Source organism: Pimephales promelas, chromosome 4 (genome assembly GCF_988280905.1).
Source record: "Pimephales promelas chromosome 4, fPimPro1.hap1.1, whole genome shotgun sequence".
Taxonomy (NCBI): Eukaryota; Metazoa; Chordata; class Actinopteri; order Cypriniformes; family Leuciscidae; genus Pimephales; species Pimephales promelas.
The window spans coordinates 2,948,639-2,975,873 of NC_142772.1; the positions used below are offsets into that span (position 1 = coordinate 2,948,639).

Below are 27,235 nucleotides of genomic sequence, written 5' to 3' on the forward strand. Positions count from 1 at the left end.
ATTTCATTATTTACACCAAAACAAAGCCTGCTATTCCAAGACCAAACCTACAACTATAACACTTTCGCTGCCTTCAAGAGGAAATGCAAATGTAATCTTTATAGCGGAGCTTCAGCGGAATACCATGTGACAAGTGCGCCTCGTCCGCGGTGATGATTACATCTCTGACGAAAGCAACGCCAGGAGCTCTGGTGCAATAAGTGCATGAAACACGAGCAGCTCTGAAGGACAACAGTGAACATTCACGTCTTGTCATTGACACAACGCTTTACTTTGAACGCGAAACGAGCTCACGTCGAAGAACACCGCGACATCTGCAGATGAAATGCACTCGCCTTTAGCGACCTATTTTCTCCTTCCAGTAAACCTCAAGGTCTTTCGCTGTTAGTGGATCAGGAAGAACGGGCACTGATGTGACACATTGGATCTGAACGGGCTTTCACTTCCACCAGCTCAACCGATGTTGTCGCATGATGATGAGCTATTTTGATATCCGCGAAGCTATTTGAATATATTTATCAGTAAGTCTGGTTATTTCCAGCGGTTCACATCAGATCTCCTGTCAACACACCATCAGTTCTCTTCAGCTTGCCTTGATCGAGGAAATTGGGTAAGAAAGTCACTATAATTGCGTAAAACTGTAATATGTGTTAGAACACAAGTGCAAACATGCATGATTGCATAAATATGATGAATAACTTGTAGTCCACATAATAATAATCTATACACCCTATGCTGTTTCTTTCTCACTACTTAAGCTGTGTTTAACTATTGTTGCATGTTGTCGGGGTTTTATTTTGTGTTTATTAAACATTTTGAATGCATAAATGTGGGATATTAATCAATGTGTGTTTGTGTGTGCGCGCGCGCGTGTGTGCATGTGCATCTGTGGCATTATTCAGAGGTTGAAAGCTCACACACATCCTTGTAATACAATTAGTGTTATCAGATACCGAATGGTTCGAAAGCTTCTTCGTACATCCTCTAAGGAAAAACACACAAGTAGGTCATAATGCACATTAAGGTGACCTTCAGCATTTTCTCAGTTTCTGACCTAATGTGTTTAACCATGGCTCAAATGTCATATTTGGAACGATAGACTATCTATAAAATCACTGATAAAATAACAGTGCACCTTATGTAGCTAGCTAACTAATTTGGAATGATTTTAATTAGATTTATAATGGTTCACTCAATTTTAATGAAGTATTGAATCTCATCCACCCCCATGAACATCTAATTTTTCAAGCTTTTCCAATTATCCAGATCTCTACACTATCTATCTATCTATCTATCTATCTATCTATCTATCTATCTATCTATCTATCTATCTATCTATCTATCTATCTATCTATCTATCTACACACACATATTCAAATGCATACACAATGATTCACTGCAAGAATTTCATGTGGGTGTATGTGTGTATATGCATAATCAAATACATACACAATGACTCACTCCATTTGGGGTCAGCATTGCTAGTACATGGAGTCTGTATTTTTGTCTCTTTTCCTTTTCTGCTGGTCACATGCTTTGCGTTATTCCACACCGATAGGCAAATACGTCTAGTCGTGTGCTTGACTGTAGCAATCTTGTCAATACAAGGAAAGCCGGTCAGGCAGAGGAACACAGAGCACAGCGAGGTGAAGACCAGGACTACTGTGCAAATACAAAGACACATGACTGTGTCTAAATATTTAACATTATGTTTGTATCAATATTTTAGCATTTATTCTGGCTTTAAGGGATAGAATGTAATGTAGAATTAATAATATAACCCCAAAATTTAAATTCTTTCTTTAATTACGCACCCTCATCCTGGTGTTATCACATTCATTTATCTTCAGAACACAAAGGAAGATGTTTTTGATGAAATCTGAGTGGTTTCTGTCCCTCCATTGACAGATACGCAACTACCACTTTGACGCTTACAAAAGTTCATAAAGAGATCGGAAAACTAATCCATATGAATTGAGTGTAGAAAAGAGACTCGATCGCTTTATATGATGAACAGGTTGAAGCTTTTAAAATTAGGCTTTATTGGGCTTTAAAAAAACATTTTAAAAGGTTTGCAAATGTGTTTCATATTTTTTTAGGTTCATATCACATTGAGTCTGATTTAATGCGAATATGGAGCTCATACTCGAGGATGAAAAAACACAGACAGTTTTATGCAACTGATCTGCAATTTGGTGCCGTTGCTGATATTTCTATGGCCAAAAAGTAAGATGAAATTCTGATAGCTTGTAATGTAAATCAGTAATATCTTTAGAACAGTATAGTAGCCTACTTACAGTACATAAAATACATATAATTATCATCTCCCAATAATTTGTCCTAATAAGGTAATATCTAAATGCTTAGTTGGTTTTATTATCAAACATATTTTGGATGGCAAAACATATCATGCAATACAATAACAATGATGATAGAGAGATGAAGCCTGCTGGTGTGTCACACACGGGACAAGTTTTGATCATGTTGCTATTTTATTGCTATTTTATTCGAAGAATTAGAATTCCGTTAAAGGGATACTTTAGGATTTAGCATTAAGCTTTGTATTAGTAGGAAACCTGTAGTATTTTCGAATTACCGTGCTTTCCACCCTCATATTCCCCTGAGACGAGAGATTTATGCATTTTTTCTCTGGAAAAAATCCTCCGATGACGCAAAAATCTTAATTTTGCGTCATCTGAGTATTTTTGTCCGAAGGCTAAAGACTACAGTCAGTCGTCGGGTCTGTCCCGCATGTCCTCAACCCGCCCATAGAGGGCGATCTCACTCACAGAATGAACACATAGTGTCGTCCATCTTTGTTTGGAAGCTAAGCTAGCAGGCTCTTGTTCTGTGGAGAAAGCTGAGTAGTCGGGGTTACCATCCTCTTTTTCCCGGACATGTCCGGCCGTCGATGTCCGGGATTCAGCTTTTGCTTTCTGCAGTCGCCATTCATTGTTTACATGCACAGCTTTTGTTTCAATCTAACCGAATTCATTCCGATTGGTGAATCTGAATGTAGTGTTTACATGAACGCTAAACAAGTGATCGGTTGATGTGCGTTTTAACATTGCTAAGAAAATCCGTGAGAGATACGAGACCGGTGCGTCTCACAGGTGTCGCTCATCTGTAATCACGCCACCGGCCTCGCGCCGTTCTCCCGTGTCCCTCACTCGTCCCGCTCGCCACAGTAAATGTGAACGGCGACTGTAGAACGCAAACGCCGAATTTCTGACATTTTGGGCGATCTCGAAACACATTTTCGGGCAGACTCATCATGGAGACTCACTAGTAGCCTAGACTTGTTGTTTAACTACTGCGCTCTGTTACCGGTAGGCGTGGCCTCCTAGGGCAGTGAAGCAAGTGCATTCTGGGAGTTGTTGTCTTTCATCCACATAAGCCAAAAATACATCTTCTGGCTTTTCTCAGTCTAGAAAGATCCAAATTCAAAAATAAGTTCACGTTTCTTCTACATAAATGACCCATTTTATATACACATTCATCTTTCCAGAGGTGAAGTATCCCTTTAATTTTGTGAATTGGGATGTTTCGTTAGGGCGCAGAAGAAAATAGAGCTGAGTATCATCAGCATTACAGAGAAAACTAACGCCATGCTTCTTAATGATATCTCCCAAGGGAAGCATGGACTGGGTGAAAAACAACGGTCCTATGACTGAGCCTTGTGGTACTCCATACTGAAATTGTGATCGATATGACATCTTTAAAGACAGTGGTATTTTTCACTTCTAGTACACAGCAGTCACATTCCTTATTAATAACTAGAGTCTACTCTAGGAGAAGACAGCAATTAATCATTTTTGGTATTTGCAACAAAGCAAGGAGAGTTTTTGACCCAACTCTAAGCAGTGTTTTCCTGTGGGCAGGGAACGTTCACAGCTGTGTCTGTTGTCTAGTCTAGTTTTTTGTCCAGTCCGTCAGCTGTCATTTCAGAGAGCTCACACTAGAATAGAAGCCCTCCGAGCTGGAGATGAAACCCATCACCTTGGAAGAGCTTCTGTGGTATGATTTACCCTTAAGCTATCACGTCAAGCAATTGAATATTACCGGTAACTGTTTTCAGTGTAATATACTGAATATTGTACTAAAATTCAAGTTTGGGGTGTTGGGGGTCAATAATTTCTTGTTATTGAAAGAAATTAAACTTTTATTCTGCAGGGATGCATAAATTGATGAAAAGTGACAGTATAATGTTGCAAAAGAATGATTTCTGAAGGATCATGTGACTCATTTGTGACTCATTGGCATTTTCCAAACTGTCGGTATCGGCAGTTATAATGGCCGATAAATGAATATTAAAAAAAAAAAAATGGACGAAACACACTTGAACCATGTCATGAGTGTTGGAGTTGTATAGTTTGTCCACCAGAGGGCACTCTACACCGTCCCTGTCGGCAACACTCGTTGAGTTGGTCACGATACATACATTGCTTGAATAACAATTATAAAAACTGATGGGGATGTTAGGGAAATCTGTTAATGTTTTATTGCGCGTTTCTGAAATAAAAAATGTAAATGAAAATATTGGCCGATATATCGGAATATCGTATTTTAAAACCAACAAATATTTGTATCGGTATCGGCCTTCAAAATCCTTTATCGGTCGGGCTCTACTCTGAAGACTGAAGTGATGCTGAAAATTCAGCTTTGATCACAGGAATAAATGACATTTTTAAATAGATTTGAATAGACACAGTTACAGTAAATATATGGTGAGAATAAGAGACTTCTTTCAAAAAGATTTTGACTTCTGAATGGTTGAGTTTCTGTTAAAGAGGCTTTTAAAAATCTTTTAAGATGTAGGATTATGCAAACCCGTGTTATTTCAACCTGAAAAACCTGTTTTAGATGGAAAAACATTAACCAAGAGGATTACAGGGATTTAAATACAGCTAGGCAGTGGAATTCGCTATGCTAGCTATCCATTAACTCTCCTGGCCAAGCGAAGGGGATCAGTGGCCTTGACCCTTGACTTTTCACCCTCAATGGCTTAGTCATCCCAGGATGTGTGTATCTCATTTGCACATTTGTGTTGCCCAGGCAGTCCTATGTAAAAAAAAAAAAAAGTGCCCTTAAATGTGCACTTGTAGTGTACATCACATCTTACTGTATTTTCATACAAAACCTGCATTTGCAGACATTGACAATATAATATTAATGAAATAAAAGACACTACAGTCAGTGCATTAAAAAGAGAGTGCACTCTTATCTACACTTTTAAAAAGGGCAATAATGCAATAGTAATAGTTTAATAGTAATCGTTTAAGTAGTAAGTGAACATAACCTGCCCCGGACCAGGTTAGCCGTGGAGTGTAAGTTACTATGGCGATGAACACTGCTAAAAGCCAAACCACTTTCATGGTACCTAAAACCCAGGGTTGGCACAAACTAAACTGAAACATAGCTGGCTAGCCACCTAAACTGGCTTCAGGGTATAGCACCCGGTTTCAAAGACAGGGTTTAGATTAATCCAGGATTAGGCCTTAGTTCAATGGGGGCATTTTATGAACGTGCCATAGAAAAAACAAAACATTACAGGTGTGAATCTTCATACGAAACAATGTAACTGACATATGGTAGCCCTCAAACTGTATTCACTTTATAGCCCTTAATCCTTGTAATTGTGGACTCAGGTGTGATCCTAATTTTTATTTATTATAAATGTTATATCACTGTCTTCGATAAAGTTTTGTCTATCCATTTATGGTGTTTGTTTTTATTTCGGGGGTATTTTTGAATTTATTTACTTCAAAAAGTACCATATTTTCTATGTAAATTATGCTTATTTTTATGTTTTATTTTTACATTTTTTTAACTACATTAAAATTTAATTCTAATAAGTTCTTAGAGCTGAAACCTAAAGATGAAGTGACTTTGGTGTCTTACTTTGGCTTATTTTAGAATGCTCGAAATTACAGTTTTTCCCATTCATTTCTATGAGTGCCTATTTTTGACCCAAATACAAGATTAAGGAGTTTTTGTAGAATTGAGTAAAAAAAAAAAAAATTGTGTGTGTTCAGGAGGCAAACTTTTTTATTTTTTATTTGAATCTTTATTTAATAAGAAAGACACTTTACAGACAGAAACTCTACATGCTTATACATTCATCCTCACATTCATACCCCAGAACATACATGAGAAAAGATACACACTTTACAAATATATTACGACAGAAGAATAAATATGATATGAAAAAGATAGGAAAAACTACAAAATTTCATATAATTATAATATACATAGAATATTACTCCATTTTTTATTATATTCATCCATTCTATTTTTACTTTCTGCTATTATCTTTTCCAAACGAAGATGTGACCGCAAAACATTCTTAAAGTGATCTAAACACAAGCTTGATGATGTTTTTGTTTTAAAAATAAACATTTTCCCTATTAATAAAATGGTATTTAACAAAAGAAAACTACCTGTAAAATGACCAAGTACAATCGTTTGTGGTGTTATGAGTTCTATGCTATTCGTCTTTAACCAAACTTGGACACTTGACCAGAATTTATTTACAAATGGTCAAAAGTAAAATAAATGCCACAGGTCTTCCTCTTCTACTCCACAAAATCTGCGATTTGGATTATTTTCAATGTGGTATAAATATAACTTTTTTTAGTTGCAATTGTCTTGTAAAAAATTTTCAATTGAAATATTCTTGGTGGCAAACTTAGGAAAAGTACCGCTCAGATCAAGGGAAGTATTTTTTAAAAATAAATCAACTATTTTCCCCACATTTGTCCAGAATACGGTTTTAGGGTTAAGATGCAAGAGCAAGTTTCTTTCAGCTCAAACATGCATTTTTAGTCCGGGATTAGGCAAAATGTAGTTAAAAAGTAAAGTTAGTTGTTGAAATGCACATGCTGATTGATTCACCGTTGTGCTTTTCTTTGCCAGATCACAATGGACCCAGAGCAGCAAACTCAAAGCCAGTGTAAAACTAATGATGTGGGATCATCTGCACAATCAAAAGAGCCGGCAGAAGCGTCCTCCACATCTTCTCCTGCCACTTCTACACCAGCAGCGGCTCCGGCCCGGCCCAGACGGCCCCAGAGGACCCCGCGAGTGGAAGGATCGATCGACGTATCGGAGCCCAAACCGCAGCAGACGACCCCGACTGGCCCCGACAACCCGTCAGAAGCTCAAACTCAAGTCGACGCTGCTAATGTCAGTCATGGACCTCCGAGTTCGGCTGGACAGAAGATTTCAGGACACGCTGCGATGGCTCGGAGCCACATTACAATGAGGACCGCCTCTCTTCCTCAGACCCCATCATACAAACCTCCAGCCACAGATCCTGTCTTTCACCCTCAGAGGGCCCTTTCTGTCGCCGGCACCGCAGACACTCAGTCGCAGGTCGTGGAGGATTTCAGGTACCATTTCAACCAGGGTTTGAAATTAAAGGAGTAGTTCACTTTTCAAAAAACTTTTGCTGATAATTTACTCACCCCCGTATCATCCGAGATGTCCATGTCTTTCTTTCTTCAGTCGAAAAGAAATTAAGGTTTTTGATGAAAACATTCCAGGATTTTTCTCCATATAATGGACTTCAATGGGGACCAAATGGTTCAAGGTCTAAATGAGAGTTTCAGTGCAAACTGCAAACTGTTCAAAGGGCACCAGACGATGAATAAGGGTCTTATCAAGCGAAACGATCACTCATTTAAAAAAAAGATAACAAAGATTAAGTTTTATAAGCACAAATGCTCGCCTTGCTCTGTTCTGTGATGCGCGTTCGTGACTCCCCTGTAAAATGAATGAATCTTTTTCCGAGTCAATTTGTTCGTTTCGTTCGTTGAATGAAAAAGATTTGTTCATTATGATGAACGAGTTCGAACAGGAGAGTCACGAACGCGCATCACAGAACAGAGCAAGGTGAGCGTTTGTGCTTATAAAACTTAAACTTTGTTATTTATTTATTAAATGAGCGATTGTTTCACTTGATAAGACCCTTATTCATCGTCTGGAATCATTTAAAGCCCTTTGAACAGTTTGCACTGAAAGTGTCTTTTGAAACTTGAATCGTTTGGTCCCCATTGAAGTCCATTATATGGAGAAAAATGCTGGAATGTTTTCATCAAAAACCTTAATTTCTTTTCGACTGAAGAAAGAAAGACATGGACATCTCGAATGACATGGGGGTGAGTACATTATCAACAAAAGGTTTTTCAAAAGTGAACTACTCCTTTAACCGGGTAAAATGCGGGTAAAAATCAACGCTGTCAAATCACAAGCTAATTTGGCGTGTTACTTATTCTGGGGAATTTCGTGTAAACCAAACCTGCGCAGATTTAGTGCAAACTCTCAACTCGTGAGTCATCATGATATATTAAATACAGAGGATTTGCGCATTTCTGGCTTGCTTGAACACACACGTCATTACGCAACAAATAACGGCGCACTTGTTCATTTGCATTGAAGCAATAATGAAGATTAAAAAGTATTTGGTTAAAGGGTTAGCTCACCCAAAAATGAAAATGAAGTCATTAATTAATTACTCACCGTCCCGCATGCTGTAGAAATGTAATGTAACAATGTCATCAAGGTCAGTCACATTCTAATATCACATGATCTAGATAGGGTTGCCAGATTTTAATAAAAGTATTGTATCCCTTTCTAAGGTTATATGTTATTTTTTTCTAATTGCACACATCTATTCATTTCCAAATACCACCTAGTTATAGATAGCGGGGAATCAGACTTCCATGAGACAGCATTGCTAGAGCTATCTCCAGAAAATGTTTCTGAAACCTGTTTAATATTTTATCAATTTTCGTGAAGTTCCCCAGCAGACCTAAGGGATTGAATCTTGACGGCCCAGAAAGTCAATGAAGAAAATGTTTAAAAATTCCACGTGACTCAACTATAATATTATCAAGCGACGAGAATACTTATTGTGCGAAAAAACTAACAAAAATAATGACTTTATTCGACTATTCCTTTTCTTCCTTGTAGGACTGAGACGAGAGTTCAAGAGATTTGCCATCTCCTTCGACTACTTCAGTTCAGTTCTTCTTGCGCATGCGTCGTGGAAATCTCTTGAAATAAAAGCAATATAGACCTAAACATAAAGCAAATTTGCCTGTGAACGCTTTATATAAATACAATATAGGTCTCTAAATCCGGGTGATCACTTACATCAGTGTTATATATAGCCTATATCATCATATCGTCCAGCCATAAAACTTTATAGTTTTTTTTTTGTCAGTGTTTATTAAAAAAACATCCAATAATGCAGAACATGCAATGATAAATATTTAATTGATGAGTTGTTAATATATGGGTATGGTTTTCCAGCTAAATTCAGCATATTGACACAAAATGATGCAAATCCAGCTTTCGCTGACTGGAGTCCGGTTGTTTCGATCCATTTGCTCCTCTTTCTATATCAGTCTGTAAAAATATACCTCCGATTTTTTGTCAAATCTAGTTGTACAGTCAATCGCAAAGCTCTTTCCCACTTTATATGTTGCGTCACGCGTATACCCTCTATATTAGCGTATGATATTGTTCTGTTTATTCTGAACTCAAACTGTGGTTTTGTAGCTGCCCCTTTAAATGCTCGAGCTCTTTTAAACAGAGCGGATTCTGATTGGCTGTCGACATTTTTATTGTTCATGAGCTGGGAAAATTCCTTCTGAAAGTCATTTACATACAACAAAATATCTATTAATGAAAACTGATTTGAGTTTGTTCTGATCTTATTACTGTTGATGAATGTGTAGTTTAAAGCATTGCCAGTGTTGTAGTCGAGACCACCTCACTCGAGTCCGAGTCGAGACCGAGACCAGTGAGGGTTGATTACCTAATTTACTTTTATTTACTTAGAGAAATCCTTTATTTTATTTTATTGAATTTACTTAGAGTTTAAAAAATATGATCAGTTTAGGGTAAAAATGCCACATAGTAGGTGGTGTTAAAAGTAATTTTATTACAATTTGTCATGCGCAGTTGCGCACTAGAAAATCGCCAATCACTGGGCGTGTCAATCAATTTAAAGAAATATTTTATTCACATACATTAATAATCATGAAAAATATTTTGAATTGAACTCGAGTGGACTCGGGAATAAGTCCGAGTCCTAAAAAAAAGAATGTTCGAGTTCGAGTCCATGACAAGACCAAGACCATTAAAATATGGTCTCGAGACCTACAACACTGAGCACTGCCACTCTTCACGAGCCTCGACCCGTCTGTGTTTGGAGCTGTGTTGAAATAACCTTGTGTGTAGCAGCTCCTGCTTTATCAGATCGGCTTGGGCTGAATTATTATTCTGTACACAGTAACGTTCTCTTCTCCCGTCTCCTAGTAAAAAGCCGTTTAGGGAAGCTTGTAACACACCAACTATATAGAGTTCAATGCTGGTAAAATAACCACAATTCTTAGCGAATGATCAGAATGATGAAAACTGCATGTAAACGTGAGTGAAGAGGTGATTGGTGCGCATGTAAACAGAGTCAGTGACGCCTATAACAGACTGTGAATGTGTCTTTCTGCCATCAGGGTGCATATTATCACTTGGAACGTGGGCTCAGCCATGCCTCCTGAAGACATCACGGCTTTACTGGGCTTGCATGTTGGCGATGGGAACACAGACATGTACATTATAGGGTGAGATTTACACTGATTTTCTATATGAAAGCTGCTCGATATGAAAAGGAATCACAGTAAATCTGTTCCCACTGACACTGATGTTCAGAAAATGGCCAAAAGTTTGGATTTAAGAACGGTTTTAATGGTTACTGATGAACTTTCAAGGAATTATGTTTTCCTAGGGATGCCAATATTCATATTAGTAGTCAGTTAATAACCAAAAATTATAAATAAATAAATAAATAAATAACCATTTCTTCTTCAACTCATGTCCTGTGCACCCTGTGTTACAAAATATTTTGGCTAAATATTACAGGGTTGTTCAAATGGCTAATAATGGCCTTAAAGGACTTTTGCTGATAATTTACTCGCCCCCATGTCATCCAAGATGTCCATGTCTTTCTTTCTTCAGTCGAAAAGATATTAAGGTTTTTGATGAAAACATTCCAGGATTTTCTCCATATAATGGACTTCAATGGGAACCAAACGGTTCAAGGTCCAAAAGACAGTTTCAGTGCAAACTGCAAACTGTTCAAAGGGCTTTAAACGATTCCAGACGATGAATAAGGGTCTTATCAAGCGAAACGATCGCTCATTTAATAAATAAATAACAAAATTTAAGTTTTATAAGCTCAAATGCTCGCCTCGCTCTGTACTGTGATGCGCGCTCGAGACTTTCCTGTTCGAACTCGTTCATCAAAATGAACAAATCTTTTTCTGAATCAATTCGTTCGTTTCGTTTGTTGAATGAACCAAATGACTCGGAAAAAAGATTAGTTCATTTTGATGAACAATTTCGAACAGGAGAGTCACGAACATGCAACACAGAACAGAGCAAGGCGAGCATTTGAGCTTCTAAAACTTAAACTTTGTTGTTTGTTTATTAAATGATCGATCGTTTCGCTTGATAAGACCTTTATTCATCGTCTGGAATCGTTTAAAGCCCTTTGAACAGTTTGCAGTTTGTACTGAAAGTGTCTTTTGGACCTTGAACCGTTTGGACCCCATTGAAGTCCATTATATGGAGAAAAATCCTGGAATGTTTTCATCAAAAACCTTAATTTCTTTTCGACTGAAGAAAGAAAGACGTGGACATCTTGGATGACAAGAGGGTGTGTAAAAAAAAAAAAAAAAACTGATTGAAAGAAGTCTTACCAAGACTGATCAAAATTCAGTAAAAACAATAGTGCTATTGTTGTAAAATATTATTACATTTCAAAATAACTGTTTTTGATTTAAGTATAATTTTCAGCATCATATCTCCAGTTTTCAATGTCGCATGACCCTTCAGAAATCCTTCTAATATGCTGATTTGCTTCTCAAGAAACATATCTTATGTTTCTTCATATTCACATGCACTTCATATTATCAACGTTGAAAAAAGTTCATATTTTTGAGGAAACTGTGTTACTTTGTTTTAGTGTTCTTAGATGAGTAGAAAGATAAAAAACAGCATTTATTTGAAATATTATATAACATTCTACAGGTGAAAATCGAAAAATTTGAATATCGTGCAAAGGTTAATTAATTTCAGTAATTCAACTTAAAAGGTGAACCCAATATATTATATAGACTCATAATTATGGCTTACAGCTTATATCAAGGTTTGATATCATGTATTTAGTCGATATACTATATAGTTTCACCATTTAAGTTGAATTACTGAAATAAATGAGCTTTTGTATGATATTCTTATTTTCGAGTTTCACCTGTAAATGTCTTTATTGTCACTTTTGATCAATTCAATGCAATAAAATGATTAATTTCATTAATAAATAAGTCTTACTGACCCAATATAATATGATGACCATAATCAGATATACATCATAAGGTCTCTTCTACCTTGATTTAAGCTTTACTGTGTGGTGTTCTCTCAGCTTACAGGAAGTGAACTCAATGATCAACAAACGACTGAAAGATGTTCTTTTCACTGACCAGTGGAGCGAGGTCTTCATGGACGCTCTCAGCCCCTTTGGATATGTACTGGTCAGTAATGCTCCTTCTTAACACACACACACACACACTGTTGTCATGAGAGCCTCAGGGGTCCCATTATGTAATACTGAGTGAGTGGCTGAGGTTGAAAACCTCTTTGCTGGTGTTTGTCTCTGTCATGTGGCTCATGTTTCTCTTTTCAATCAGTTAGACTCCTCCCACATTTTATTTATTTGATTCATTGTGGACAAATAATCTCACACACATCTTTATTGTTGAGTACAGTGTGTTTTTGACACTAATTGAGAGGTACAGTATGTCCTCCAGGGTAAGCAGAAGGCTAGTATTATATTCTGAATATCTCTGGTAATAATGCCACTTCTGCTTAATTAATCTCTCTGTTAACGAACGCTCCAGTGGAGATCAGTGCATTGGAGGCATTCTAGTATCGTTGTAGTATAATGCATATTTTGAATTAGATTTCACTTATACATTTTCATACATTTAGTTAAAGTTTTAGTCATTTTGTTGTGTGTTTTTGTTATTTTTATTATTTAAAAATATAGTTTTTTTATTAATTTGGATTTATTACTTTGAGTTTATTTAGTTTTAGTTATATTAGTACTTAAGTTAAACAAAGTTAAACAAAACAAAAATGTGCCTTGGTAATTAGCTGGGGAAAAAAAGTATTTGTTTATATTTACTTTATTTCAGTTATCATCTATAGTAACTAAATGTGTTTTTTTAAGGTTATTAGCTATAATTACCCTGATTCAGTTGGATACAGTATGGCATATTTATTAATACATTTTTTGAATCGTCTTTTTATATCTATTTTAGTTTTAGTAATTTTGTTATATGCATTTGTACGTAAGCTTGTTTATGCCATGGAATAAAATAATTAAATAGATAGTTGCGAGTTTTTTCTCAGCATTGTGATATAAACCGAATTGAGATTGTTATAAAGTCAGATTTGTGAGATATAAACTCGCAATTGCGAGAAAAAAGTCAGAATTGTAAGATAAAAGTTGCAATTACCTTTTTATTTTTTATTCTGTCGCAGAAACAAGCTTCCATGCTTTTTTCATTTTTATTTTTTTTTTATATTTATTTTTAGCTTTAATAATTTTTTTCATCTTGGTTTTAGTTTTCAGTCATTTTAAAACGTATTCAGTTAGTTGTGAAGGCAACATTTTATTTTTCGTTTACATTTAGATAAATATGAAATTTACCCTGCATTTTTCTGAATGAATTAATGAAAACAATTCTTACTAGTTTCATTTAACCGATAACACTGAACCAGTAGTACAAGTGAAACTCAAAAAGTTAGAATATTGTGCAAGAGTTCATTTATTTCAGTAATTCAAACTAATATATTATATAGTATATTTATATAGAAACTAATATATTATATAGACTCATTACATGCAAAGGGAGATATTTATAACAAATAAAGCCTTGAAATATCCCACTCTGCATGTAATAAGTCTATATAATATACACTCTAAAAAATACTGGGTTGTTACAACCAAAATTTGGGTCAAATATGGAAAAAACCAAATATTGGGTTATAAATGTCATTTAAAATGTTAACCAACTTCAACTTTCACTTTCAACAGTAAATTTTTAGATTACATTTTTAACCCAACATTTGGTTTGTCCATATTTGACCCAAATTTGGGTTGAAACAACCCAGCATTGTTTAGAGTGTATTAGTTTCACATTGTAGCCCTCAAACCATATTCACTTCATAGCCCTTAATCCTGTAATTGTGGACTCAGGTGTGATCCTAATTTTTATTTATTATAAATGTTATATCACTGTCTTCAATAAAGTTTTCTTTATCCATTTATGGTGTTTGTTTTTATTTTGGGGGTATTTTTGAATTTATTTACTTCAAAAAGTAGCATATTTTCTATGTAAATTATGCTTATTTTTATGTTTTATTATTTAACTACATTAAAATATCATTCCAATAAGTTCTTAGAGCTAAAACCTAAAGATGAAGTGACTTTGGTGTCTTATTTTGGCTTATTTTAGAATGCTCTAAATTACAGTTTTTCCCATTTATTTCTATGGGTGCCCATTTTCGACCCAAATACAAGATTAAGGAGTTTTTGTAGAATTGAGTCAAAAAAAAATTGTGTGTGTTCAGGAGGCAAGTCTTGTAGCGCTCAGATTAAGGGAAGTATTTTTTTTAAATAAATCAAATCTATTTTGCCCACATTTGTCCAGAATACGGTTTTAGGGTTAAGTTGAATTACTGAAATAAATGCACAATATTGTAATTTTTCGAGTTTCACCTGTTTGGTTATGTCCCATTCCATACGCACCCTGTCAGAAATTCTCTAAAAATTAGAGAGCAAGCGATTATTTATTACTCAGATTGTGTTTTCTCTGTGTCAAGCGAATGACGTGGCACTGTGTTGGACCTGTGTGTGTGTAGGTGACGTCTCAGAGGATGCAGGGAATGCTTCTGCTGGTGTTTTCCAAGTACTTTCACCTTCCTTTCCTGAGAGGCATTCAGACCCAGACCACTCGCACCGGGCTCGGGGGAATCTGGGTAATCATCTGCAATCTTCTAAAGTCACGCTTCTCCTCCACAAACAGTTTATTAATCCTCATTTGCAGATATGAAAGGTTACAACCCAGGGTTCTGTCAAATATCACATGCAGTGTGCTGCTGAAATATTAATAATGTGCTGAACACCTATGAATATAAAATGATGCCATCATTATGATAAACTCACCTCTCATAGCAAGAACAACAGCGTCAAACCTTACAACAAAGAGCATGAAGCCAGTTTCCCCATGGGTATTAATAAGTTATAAAAATGATTCACATTCATCTGAATATATTGAGCATAAACGTCTGTAAACAGATTTTTTGATTATCCTTTTTAAATCATTCCCTTTTATGTTTTAACCCAAATTTGGGTCAAATATGGACAAACCCAAATGTAACCAGACTTCAACTTTCACTTTCAACTACATTTTTTAATTGCATTTTTAACCCAACATTTGGGTTTGTCCATATTTGACCCAAATTTGGGTTGAAACAACCCCATTTTTCAGAGTGTTGATAAATAATTCGAATAAGAGTTTAATTAGTGGTGTGTATTAATAACGAAACTGAGAGATGTGTTTATGGCTTGTTGTTAAGGCACCTGACTTAAATCAGTTGATAATATGATGTATATAATGATAAATATATATTATGAGATATGTTACAGATGTTATACCGTCGTATATCAGTGAGAAACAGGTTTATATAGAGTTTAAATGTATGCACATTATAAAATTGTGTTTACTCTAGAGTTTGGCTGATTTGACAATGCCTTCAGTTTTAAAAAATGGTGTAGAACATGCAATAATTAACATAAGTTAATATTTTATATATAATAATAATAATTGATATAATAATTTATTTTTATAATATTTATATATATAATATTTTATATATTATGAATATTATAAATATTATATTTATATATATTTAATATATATTTTAATATAAATATATATAATATACATTATATATATTTTTCATAATGCATATTATATAAATATATATAATATACATTATATATACATTTTTTATAATTATTAATACATATTTTAAGTTATTATATTTTAAGTTTAAATCAATATTTTAAGTTGCTATATTTTATCCTGCCGAATCTTGCTTGTATTTCTCCACAAATCAGTGTAGAAAATGCGAAAAGGAACAATTCGGAAAATCTTGAGTTCAGAAACACCAAACCCTCTTATGACGAAACACTATAGAAATGTTTGTAGGGTGATCAGAAAAAACTAAAAGTGCATGTGTGGGTCACGGTCTCTTTGTCAGGGGAATAAAGGCGGCGTGAGCGCCCGCATGACTGTGTTCGGTCATTCCATCTGTTTCCTGAACTGTCACCTTCCCGCTCACATGGAGAACTCAGAGCAGCGCATGGAGGACTTCGAGAGCATCCTGCAGCAGCAGCAGTTCGAGGGACAAGCGGCCATGGGCGTCCTGGATCACGAGTAAGACTCTCACACACTAATTTACACATATTGACGTTATTATTGTGAGTGTTACCATTTTTCCTTCTCATCAGGGCCGTACAAAGAGTGTGTAAGTGAACTGAGACATTATTCTTTGTACATGTAGTGTAATGTATAATTATGTATCTCACCAGCAGATGGTGCTGTTGTACTTTAGTTTCCCAAGGGAAGTGTTCCTCAGTCTCAGATTTTAGATTGGACATAAAGTTGTGACCCAACACAGTATACACTTTTTTTTTATCTTACACAAACTTTATATATAAGATCTAAAAACTATATATACAAAAGATTTGGATCTCATGACAATTTGTAACTGACCGAGTGTCACCGATTTTTCTACAAATAAAATTGTGCACATTTATAGGAAATCCACAATTTATAATATGTGTTAGGTTTTTGGTTACACCTTTTTTTTCAATAGTCCACTTTACTAACAAAAGGTAACTTTGCTACTACATTTTTTTTAATTTTTTGTTGTTTGCCTTAAAATGTTAGGTTTAGTCTCCTCAAATATCCAAGTAAATCTCATTCATTTGCTAACTAACTCTCAGTGGAGTATTAGTAGACTGGTGGGGTTTGGGTTTGCAAAGATACTTTTTTAAATTTGTAAAGTCTAAAGTGTTTTCTCATGAGATCGGGTTATGATTGAAATGAATTTACCCAGTATGACCTTGACATTGATGTTGAAAACTGTATGATGCGACTCTCGGACAATGTTTGCAGTTTGGTTTTCTGGTTTGGAGACTTGAACTTCCGAATCGAGGACCTTGAGATGCAAGTTGTGAAAGCAGCTATTGACAATAACAAACTGTCCGTACTGTGGGAAAAAGACCAGGTGAGACGTGCATGTCTAGCGCAACCTCCCTCGAAAAGTCAAAAACATGACATGATGTAAACATCACGGAAATATTAAATCCCATTGAAGAAGGAGCAACTGTTTTGAAAAAACACAATGCAATATTCATAATATTGTGTGGATCTCCGTCCCGCAGCTGAACATGGCTAAAGGCAGCGAGTCTGTGCTCGAAGGCTTCCACGAGGGGCCCATCAAATTCCCTCCGACCTACAAGTTTGATGTGGGAACAGACACGTATGACACCAGGTAAAATGGAAAAGATTTTATAAATTCAGGTGCAGAAATACTTATTTTGCAAAAAGGTCAAATAAAGGTGTTTTTTTCCCGCATATATACACAGTATACTCAAATTTACAGGTGAAACTCAAACAGAATATCGTGCAAAAGTTCATTTATTATTTCAATAATTCAACTTAAAAGGTGAAACTAATATATTATATCGACTCATTACATGCAAAGTGAGATATTTCAAGTCTTTATGATGATTATGGCTTACACCTTATGAAAACCCCAAATTCAAAATTATAATATTGTGCAAAAGTTCATTTTTTAAAAAACTGTAAAAAACTCTATATAATATGTTAGTTTCACCTATTAAGTTGAATTACTGTAATAAATGAACTTTTGCACAATATTCTAATTTTTCGAGTTTCATCTGTATATATGATACGCACACACACACACATACGTAATACATACCGTACACTCATGTAAAACGCAAATCTTAACTTCCTGATTTCAAGTATCATTGTAAAATGTTAAAACTATATTATTGCCTAGCTCTAATCTGCTAAATGTGACTATAAAGCACTAATAATATATTATGATATTATAAACATGAAAATCATAATTATAATAATATGTATTGAGAATACATTTTACATAACAAATTGGACCATGGATGAAAATTAGCCAGTGTTGCATTTTACATATTATTATGTATTATTCATATTTTTGTTATGCATAATTAGACAGTGTTATTAATGTTTAGTGTCCTTGATTAAATAAATAGAAATAGATAGAAAAATAAAATAACTTGACTTGATATATTTTTAAAATATTTTTCATATTCTTTTTTTATTTTGGTCTCATTAAAATTTTTACATTTTTAAAAATGCCATTTCCATTTCACACACCTTAGAATTAAACGGGCTGTGTTTTGCACCTCTTCTATGATTGGCTAATCTCTTCTCATATGAAGTGAGTTACTGTACTGAGGCACAAGATGAACAAGACGCTTTTGATTTTTGGGGGATTTTGGGAGTCTAAATCTGTGCCTGATAGTCTATCAAACTGTTTTCCTGATTCAAATGATTCAGTTTCCCATCCCTGTCAATCTGTAGTATTCAAGTTCAAGTTCAGTTTATTCATAGAGCACATTTACTACCGGCTGGCAACCGACCAAAGTGCTGTACAAAAATTACAATAAAACACAGTAAAACAAACAGTGATCACTTAGGATCAGTGAGTACAAGTCAATTACATGTTAAAAGCTGCATCAAATAGATGAGTTTTCAGAGCAGATTTAAACTCCGATACGGAAGAAGCCATTTTAATTTGAGTTGGGAGTTTGTTCCACAATGTGGGGCCCGCTACTTCAAACGCTCTATTTCCCCTGTTTTTCAATCGGGTTCTGGGAATCTGAAGGAGGCATTTGTTTCCAGATCTAAGCCCTCGTTCAGGGTTATACAAGTGAAGTAGTTCCGACAAGTAAAGTGGTGCTAGATTATTAAGTGATTTGTAGACTTTGTATTCAATTCTAAACTGAACCGGTAACCAATGCAGGGATTTCAGGAGGGGTGTAACATGCTCAAACGTTTTACATCCCTTCAGGAATCTCGCTGCAGCGTTTTGAACGACTTGTAGACGTGTAATTTGAGTCTTAGCCACACCATAATATAGAGAGTTGCAGTAGTCCAGCCTCGATGTTATAAAGGCATGGACAGCAACCTCTAAAGAGGCAGTTGAGAGAAAAGATTTAATTTTAGAGAGAGAGCGTAAGTAGAAATAGCTAGAGCCCACTGTCAAATTTCAGACTATTGTCGATCATCACACCTAAATTACGCACTTGAGATGAGGTACTCAAATTTAAAGATTCCGAATTTTGTAAATTTTGTCTATTTGTTTCGGAAGGGCTAAAAACAATGTTTTATCTGAATTCAAAAACAGGAAATTATTTGAGAGCCATGCTTTTACGTCGTCCACACACGCGGATAAGCAACTACGAGCATGCTCATTATCAGAGGTCAGAGGCAGATAGATTTGCATATCATCGGCATAGCAATGAAAAGAGACATTATGTTTTCTAAAGATAGATCCCAAGGGAACTTATACTCACTTCCAGCGATGATGTTATAATTTCACTGTTGTTTAAAGGAGTAGTTCACTTTTAAAAAAACCTTTGCTGATCATTCACTCGCCCCCGTGTCATCCAAGATGTCCATGTCTTTCTTTCTGCAGTCGAAAAGAAATTAAGGTTTTTGATAAAAACATTCCAGGATTTTTCTCCATATAATGGACTTCAATGGGGTCCAAACGGTTCAAGGTCCAAACGAGAGTTTCAGTGCAGCTTCAAAGGGCTTTAAACGATTCCAGACGATGAATAAGGGTCTTATCAAGCGAAACGATCGCTCATTTCAAAAATAATTACGTTTTATAAGCACAAATGCTCGCCTTGCTCTGTTCTGTGATGCACGTTCGTGACTCTCCTGTTCATCAAAATGAACGAATCTTTTTTTCGAGTCATTTCGTTTGAGTCATTACTGAAAAAAGAAAGACATGGACATCTTGGATGACACGGGGGCGAGTAAATTATCAGCAACATTTTTTTGAAAAGTGAACTACTTCTTTAAGTGAATCTTGATGTTCCTCAGTGGTAAGAAGCGTAAGCCTGCATGGACTGACCGTATTCTGTGGCGTCTGAGGCCGACGGCTGCGTTCAGCAACAGCGTGTCGAAGCGAAGCTCCATGGCGGGACTGAGCAGCGGGACCCGTGTGTCGCAGCACTTCTACCGCAGTCACATGGAGTACACCGTCAGCGACCACAAGCCGGTCTCCTCTATTTTCACTCTGCAGGTCGGCGCATGAACACGTCCTGATGTTACACTTGTTTAGCTCAAATCAGGCTTAAAGGGATAGTTCACTTTGAAATTAATTTTTGGTATGTTTTATCTTACCTCAAGGGCATCCAAGATGTAGGTGTCTTTGTTTCCGCAGTAGTTTCAATTTTAATATTTTTAGGTCAAACCGTTCTTGTCTGTCAGTCATATAATGGAGGTCTATGGTCACCACCTCAAAGAGCATGCACAGAGAAGTCCAAATTAAACATGATTTAATGACTCGTAAATGTAAGTACACATTGATGGCCTAAGACACGAAACGAGCGGTTTGTGTGAGAAAACGAACAGTATTTATATCGTTTTTACCTCTTGTAACCCCAATCTGCGAGGCAAGGCGAGGGCGCGTTGTGGCTGTGGTAACAAGAGGTAAAAATTATGATATACTGTTCGTTTTCTCACACAAACCGCTCGTTTCGTGTCTTAGGCCATCAATGTGTACTTACATTTACGAGTCATTAAATCATGTTTAATTTGGACTTCTCTGTGCATGCTCTTTGAGGTGGTGACCATAGACCTCCATTATATGAGTGACAGACACAAACGGTTTGACCTAAAAATATCAAAATTGAAACTACTGCGGAAACAAAGACACCTTAAAACATAGCAAAAATTAATTTCAAAGTGATCTTTCCCTTAAAAAATTATGTTTTCATCTTTTACACAACTGGTCATTGAACAAATTGCTGTACGAAAAATAAAAACAGAGACAGCCATACAAACACACCGAAAATAACGTCATGGTTAAGTGATGACAAAATAAACACCTTAGCTAGAAAAGCCTACAATAACATTTGATAAATGCTAAATCTAAAAGGTATTTCAATTAAAAAAACTTCATAAAACAGTCTGTGAAAAGGCCTTGTATGATGATTGGCTCTTTTAATTGAAAGGTGGAAATTCATTTTCAAGGTTGTCTCAGAATGTCTACATCGATGCAACTTTCATTGTTTGTTTGTGTTTAACATGTGATGTCCTTTTTCAGTTCCCATATAAGGTGGACATGCCTCTAGTAGAACTCATTGTAGAGGATGAATGGACAGAGACATCAGATGCGGTGGCCACATTCAAGGTGGTGCCCAACTTTCCTCGAAGCTCCTGGGACTGGATTGGGCTTTACAAGGTTATTTCAAACATTTCATCAGTTCTGAGCATCTATTGATGTAGGAGTACGATGGTTAAAACCATATATTTTTTGTCTCTTGAGTTAAAGGAGTAGTTCACTTTAGAAAAAAACCTTCACCCCCATGTCATCCGAGATGTCCATGTCTTTCTTTCTTCAGTCGAAAAGAAATTAAGGTTTTTGATGAAAACTTTCCAGGATTTTCTCCATATAATGGACTTCAATGGGGACCAAAGGGTTCAATGTCCAAAAGACACTTTCAGTACAAACTGCAAACTGTTCAAAACGATTCCAGACGACGAATAAGGGTCTTATCAAGCGAAACGATCGCTCATTTAATAAACAAACAACAAAGTTTAAGTTTTATAAGCACAAATTCTCTGTGATGCACGTTTGTGACTCATTTATCAAAATGAACAAATCTTTTTTCGAGTCAATTCGTTCATTTCGTTCGTTGAATCAATCAAATGACTCGAAAAAAGATTCGTTCATTTTGATAAACGAGTTCGTACTGGAGAGTCACAAACGTGCATCACAGAACAGAGCAAGGCGTGCATTTGAGCTTATAAAAATTAAACTTTGTTATTTATTTATTACATGAGTGATCATTTTGCTTGATAAGACCCTTATTCATCGTCTGGAATCGTTTAAAGACCTTTGAAGCTGCACTGAAACTCTCATTTGGACCTTGAACCGTTTGGACCCCATTGAAGTCCATTATATGGAGAAAATCCTGGAATGTTTTCATCAAAAACCTTAATTTCTTTTCGACTGAAGAAAGAAAGACATGGACATCTTGGATGACACGGGGGCGAGTAAATTATCAGCAAAAGTTTTGTTAAAGTGAACTACTCCTTTAAGATCATGAAATTGATTGAACACACTTCACACATATGTCGTTTCACAGGTTGGGTTTAAGCACCATAAAGACTATGTGTCTTACACATGGGCCAAGCAGGAAGAGTCTGACTTCCTGAGACAGGAGCACCAGGTAAGGACAAATCACATGCATTTAGTTGCATGATAAAGTGTTCATAAAGCTACACACTGAAGCTTGTGGATTTTGATTTGCGATCTCCAGGTGACTTTTACAGAGGAAGAATTGCCAAAGGATTCTGGCGACTTCATACTGGGTTACTACAGCAACAATATGAGCTCCATTGTGGGTGTCACCGAGCCATTCCAGGTAGATAGTCTCTTTCATTCCAGCATCCACTTCCTATGTGCCATAAAACCGCTCTCAGATACTTGGACCCTAATAATCCGATATCCAGAGTAAAAAAAGTCACATGACCTCGTCAATCAGAGTGAATCCGATTCAAATTGAGTTCGTATTGTAAGGAGTGGTTTAAACCTTTTCTAATCCCATCAGGATGACATGTAAACTCTTGATTGGATTGAAAACCAAAACTGAATAGTACTGCGCATGTGCAGTGACGTAAAAATGGCGTTATGATGTGTGGAACAAGCCGTCCACACTACTGCATTTTCGTTTAAAAACGGAGAATTAAAACGAATACGATCTCCGTCCACACCAGCGTTTTATCTGCGTATTAGAATTGATCTCCGTCCACATTAAAACGACTGAAAACGCAGATCACGTGACCATTCACCAACATTGGAAACAGGAAACGGGTCATCTGATGGATGGCTGACGAATCAGGGAAGGACACGTCATGACTGATGACACCATAGAGTCGAGCGTGAGCCTATGCGCCATCGTTTCTGAAGTAATACGTTTTGTCGCGTCTTCACTAAGGCCCTGTTTACACGAAAACGCTCGCGGGTGAAAACGTAGAAATATTTTAGCGGATGTGCCTTTCGTTTACGACGGCTTAAAAACGCTAAAAAGTGAAACCACCCTCCAGAGTGGAAATCTTTAAAACGTTCCTGTGTAAACGGTAAAAACGCAAAAGTCGAAGGTTTGGACAGTGAAGATTGTACGCAGGCGCGCGGACTTGGTGTTGTTGTGTGGCAGTGCTCCACATCGCCACCTAGCCATCTGGAGTGCACACTACATTGAATTTCACACACTTTTGCGTCACCATTTGCACGCGGATTTCCCACCCAACGCTTGTTTAAACGCAGAATAAAAAGTGATGACGAAACGCCACTTTTGCGTTTTCTCTTCAGAATCGTTTCCGTGTAAACATAGCCTAAAACGCCCTCCGGAGATTCAACACGCAAAACGGAGCTGCCGCGTTTCTAAACTTCTCTTCTCTAAACTTCTTTTGCGCTTCACACACACACATTGTTATATTTTAATGATTATGGCTTACAGTTTAAGTCAAAATTAGAATATTGTGAAAAAGTTTTATAAGCTGTAAGCCATAATCATCAAAATTATAACAAATAAAGGCTTAAAATATCTCACTTTGCATGTAATGAGTCTATTTATTAGTTTCTAGAGATGCACAGATTACAATTTTCTAGGCCGATTTTCATTCAGTTTGACCTGCCGATACCAATTTTGTCCGATTCCGATTTTATTTTTCTAAACACTTTTTTTATTTTCAATAACACAAATATTTATTATATATATATATATATATATATTAGGGCTGTGCAAAAGTTAATTGCGATTAATCGTATCCAAAATAAAAGTCTGTGTTTACATAATATATTTGTGTGTGCTGAATATAATTATTTTGTATATATAAATACCTATGCATGCATGTATATATTTAAGAATTATTTGCGCTTAAATTCTGTATATATTTATAAAAACATAATCTATAATGTATAAATATAAATATTTTATGTATGAATAACACATTTTCTTAAATATATACATGCATGTGTGTGTATTTATATATACAAAATAATTATATACAGCACACACAAATATTTTATGTAAACACAGACTTTTATTTTGGATGCAATTAATCGCAATTAATTTTTGCACAGCCCTAATATATATATATATATACACACACTTTTAAATCATTTTTTATTTTTATTTTTTTCATCAAAAGTATGCTTTCATTTTAATTGAGCGTGAGCAGCGCAGCAAAAATAGACACGGCTTCATTGCTGCTCACGCGGCGTTCCTGCTTGACGCTCACGCGTGGCTCCTGCTCCCGCGTGATACTGATGTTGCGTGACGTTAATCATGCGCCGCCCGAGTGCATTTGACCGGCATAAAATCGGCATATGTCAGACTGACCGGCCGATCACTTTTAAACCGTTCTGGTCACGCGCCTGTCAATCGGTGCATCTCTATTAATTTCACCTTTTAAGTTGAATTACTGAAATAAATGAACTTTTGCACGATGTTCAAATTTTTTGATTTTCACCTGTAAACAACAATTGGATTTTAAGAAGTTAAGACTTGCTTTCCAGTCAGTATGTTTCTCGTCTTGTTATAGATTCAACTGCCAGCCTCCGCCTCCGCTGGTCTAAGCCCGTCTGACAGCTCCGACTTCACGTCTGATGACGAGGTAAAGAAGGTCGACTCCTGCGACTCGGGTCCCGAGACTGAAGAGCAACAGCACAGCAGCTCCAGACTCACCGAAGAGCAAACGCGCTCGAGCGAGCAGGTCGAGTCCAGTGCGGATGATAGCTCTAACTCAGGAAAAGATGCAACCAAGCCAGAGGAAACTTAGCTAAGCACACCACCTTCTCTGGAGGATCACATCAGCTCAAGGCTGCAGGTTTCTGCTGTAACGTCGTTGTAGATTTACTTGTTTGGAGATGTTGTGTAATATGTTGCAGGGCAGCGGTGAGCGTTTAGTGTGTGGCTCCCTCTGGCAAATACAAGAGGGCAGACTAAACTGTTTGTTCTTCTTCTGATCTGTGCTGTCATACTATTCAAAATCTCCTCTTTCTGTCTTTCCAACTGCACAAGACAAAACCTGAAACTCTAAGAAATAATCAAACACTCTTACAAATAATGGTTCCAAAATGGGGTTTCCACGGCAATGCCATAGAAGAACCCTTTTGGGTTCCATAGAAAATACTGTTCTTTAAAGATCTTTTGTTTATTCCACTGGATGTTGGAAGAACCCTCAATGCCACTAACGAACCTTTATTTTTCAGAGTGTACTTGCACAATATTAATGCTTTAATTGGTCCATATGGAGGATTTTTTCCAGAATTAATGCACAATGGGAAAAAAAAATTCTGGTTCTTCTTGGATTTATTAGAGCAGATCCCCTGTATGATTTCCAGTGCCCTGTTTCAAACTCTAGTGAGCTGCCTATCTAGGCATCATAGACACCCTTTAACTCCCAGATGTTATGCTTTCTTGAAACAACTTGGCTGTGTTTAACTCCACTTTTAGACATACACTCGCAAACTTGCGTAAGGGCCGCGATTTCAAAGTGCTCTCTACTTCAGGATGTCTATTTGGACAGGCCCTCGACCCCTTGGTTTTGACCGAGTCACTTCATTAGCACCAGAATGCAACACGACTGTGACGTCACAATAGCAACTCGCATGGTGGGCTCCATAGCAGATTCCAAGGGCTTAGGGTGTTTCATTTAAACTCACTTGCAAGGGTTTCGCTTGTACACCGCAAGCAATGACGCACACCGAGGGAAGTTGGCGAGGGAAGGATAAAAAAAAAAGTGGACTTAAATGCAGCCCTTGTTTTGGCTAGGGTATTCCCAGAATGCACTGTGAGAAAAACTGATAAACTAAAATATTTTATTACATCCTGAAATCAGCAGAGATAAATAGCTCGAACTCATTGACTAATTAAGATAATATTTGTGTGTGCTAATTCGGCAATTCGGAATAACTTGGAATAACTCAGTTGTAGGCTAGAGCCCGACCGATAAAAGGATTTCGAAGGCCGATACCGATACAAATATTTTTGGGTTTTAAAATCCGATATTCCGATATATCGGCCGATATTTTATTTTTTTAAACTGGAGATGAATAATCACAAATTTTGTCATGCTTATTTGAGTTAAGAGAACTGATGGGGATGTTCTTTTAATTGTTATTCAACCAATGTATGTCTCGTGACCAACTCAACGAGTGTTGCCAACAGGGACGGTGAAGAGTGCCCTCTGGTGGACAAACTATACAACTCCAACACTCATGACATGGTTCAAGCGTGTTTCGTCCGTTTTTATTTTATTTTTGAAATATTCATTTATCGGCCATTATAACTGCCGATACCGATAGTTTGGAAAATGCCTAATATCGGTCTGGCTCTAATTAAGGCCCGTTTACACCAAGGACGATAACTATAACGATAAAGTTCTAAAAATCGTTATCAATATTAAAAAATAGCAGAGTTCACACCACAGCTATAACGATAACCATATAGAGAAATGGGATCGGGATCACTTTTGAAACGATTTTTTCGACAGCCAATCAGAATCCATTCTAATTTAAGGTCTCGCGCATTAAAATATGGCAGACGACATTGCGGAGAAGTTAATCGCTTAGGTCCAGAAAAAAGTCCTTCACTGTTTGACAAGTCAAGGCCCTTTAAAAAAAAATGATATGGAAAACAAACGTTCATACCCTGAATAAATGGTGAGAAGTTTTACCTCAGGTATCCAGCGCTCGTTTCGACAACATGGTCTTACTTCCT

At 36.4% G+C, this 27,235-nt stretch overlaps 1 protein-coding gene across 1 annotated transcript; it reads left to right on the forward strand.

The window, feature by feature from the left end:
- Positions 1–25,479, forward strand: inpp5jb (inositol polyphosphate-5-phosphatase Jb). Its single transcript, XM_039662171.2, has 13 exons — positions 1–610; positions 6,916–7,391; positions 10,521–10,628; positions 12,488–12,596; positions 14,992–15,108; positions 16,396–16,571; positions 17,316–17,427; positions 17,585–17,694; positions 20,322–20,523; positions 21,550–21,687; positions 22,595–22,678; positions 22,769–22,873; positions 25,056–25,479. Exons 2-13 carry the CDS (start codon positions 6,922–6,924, stop codon positions 25,290–25,292), a joined length of 1,968 nt encoding a protein of 655 aa, XP_039518105.2. The 5' UTR covers positions 1–610; positions 6,916–6,921; the 3' UTR covers positions 25,293–25,479.
- Positions 25,480–27,235: the final 1,756 nt, after the last annotated feature.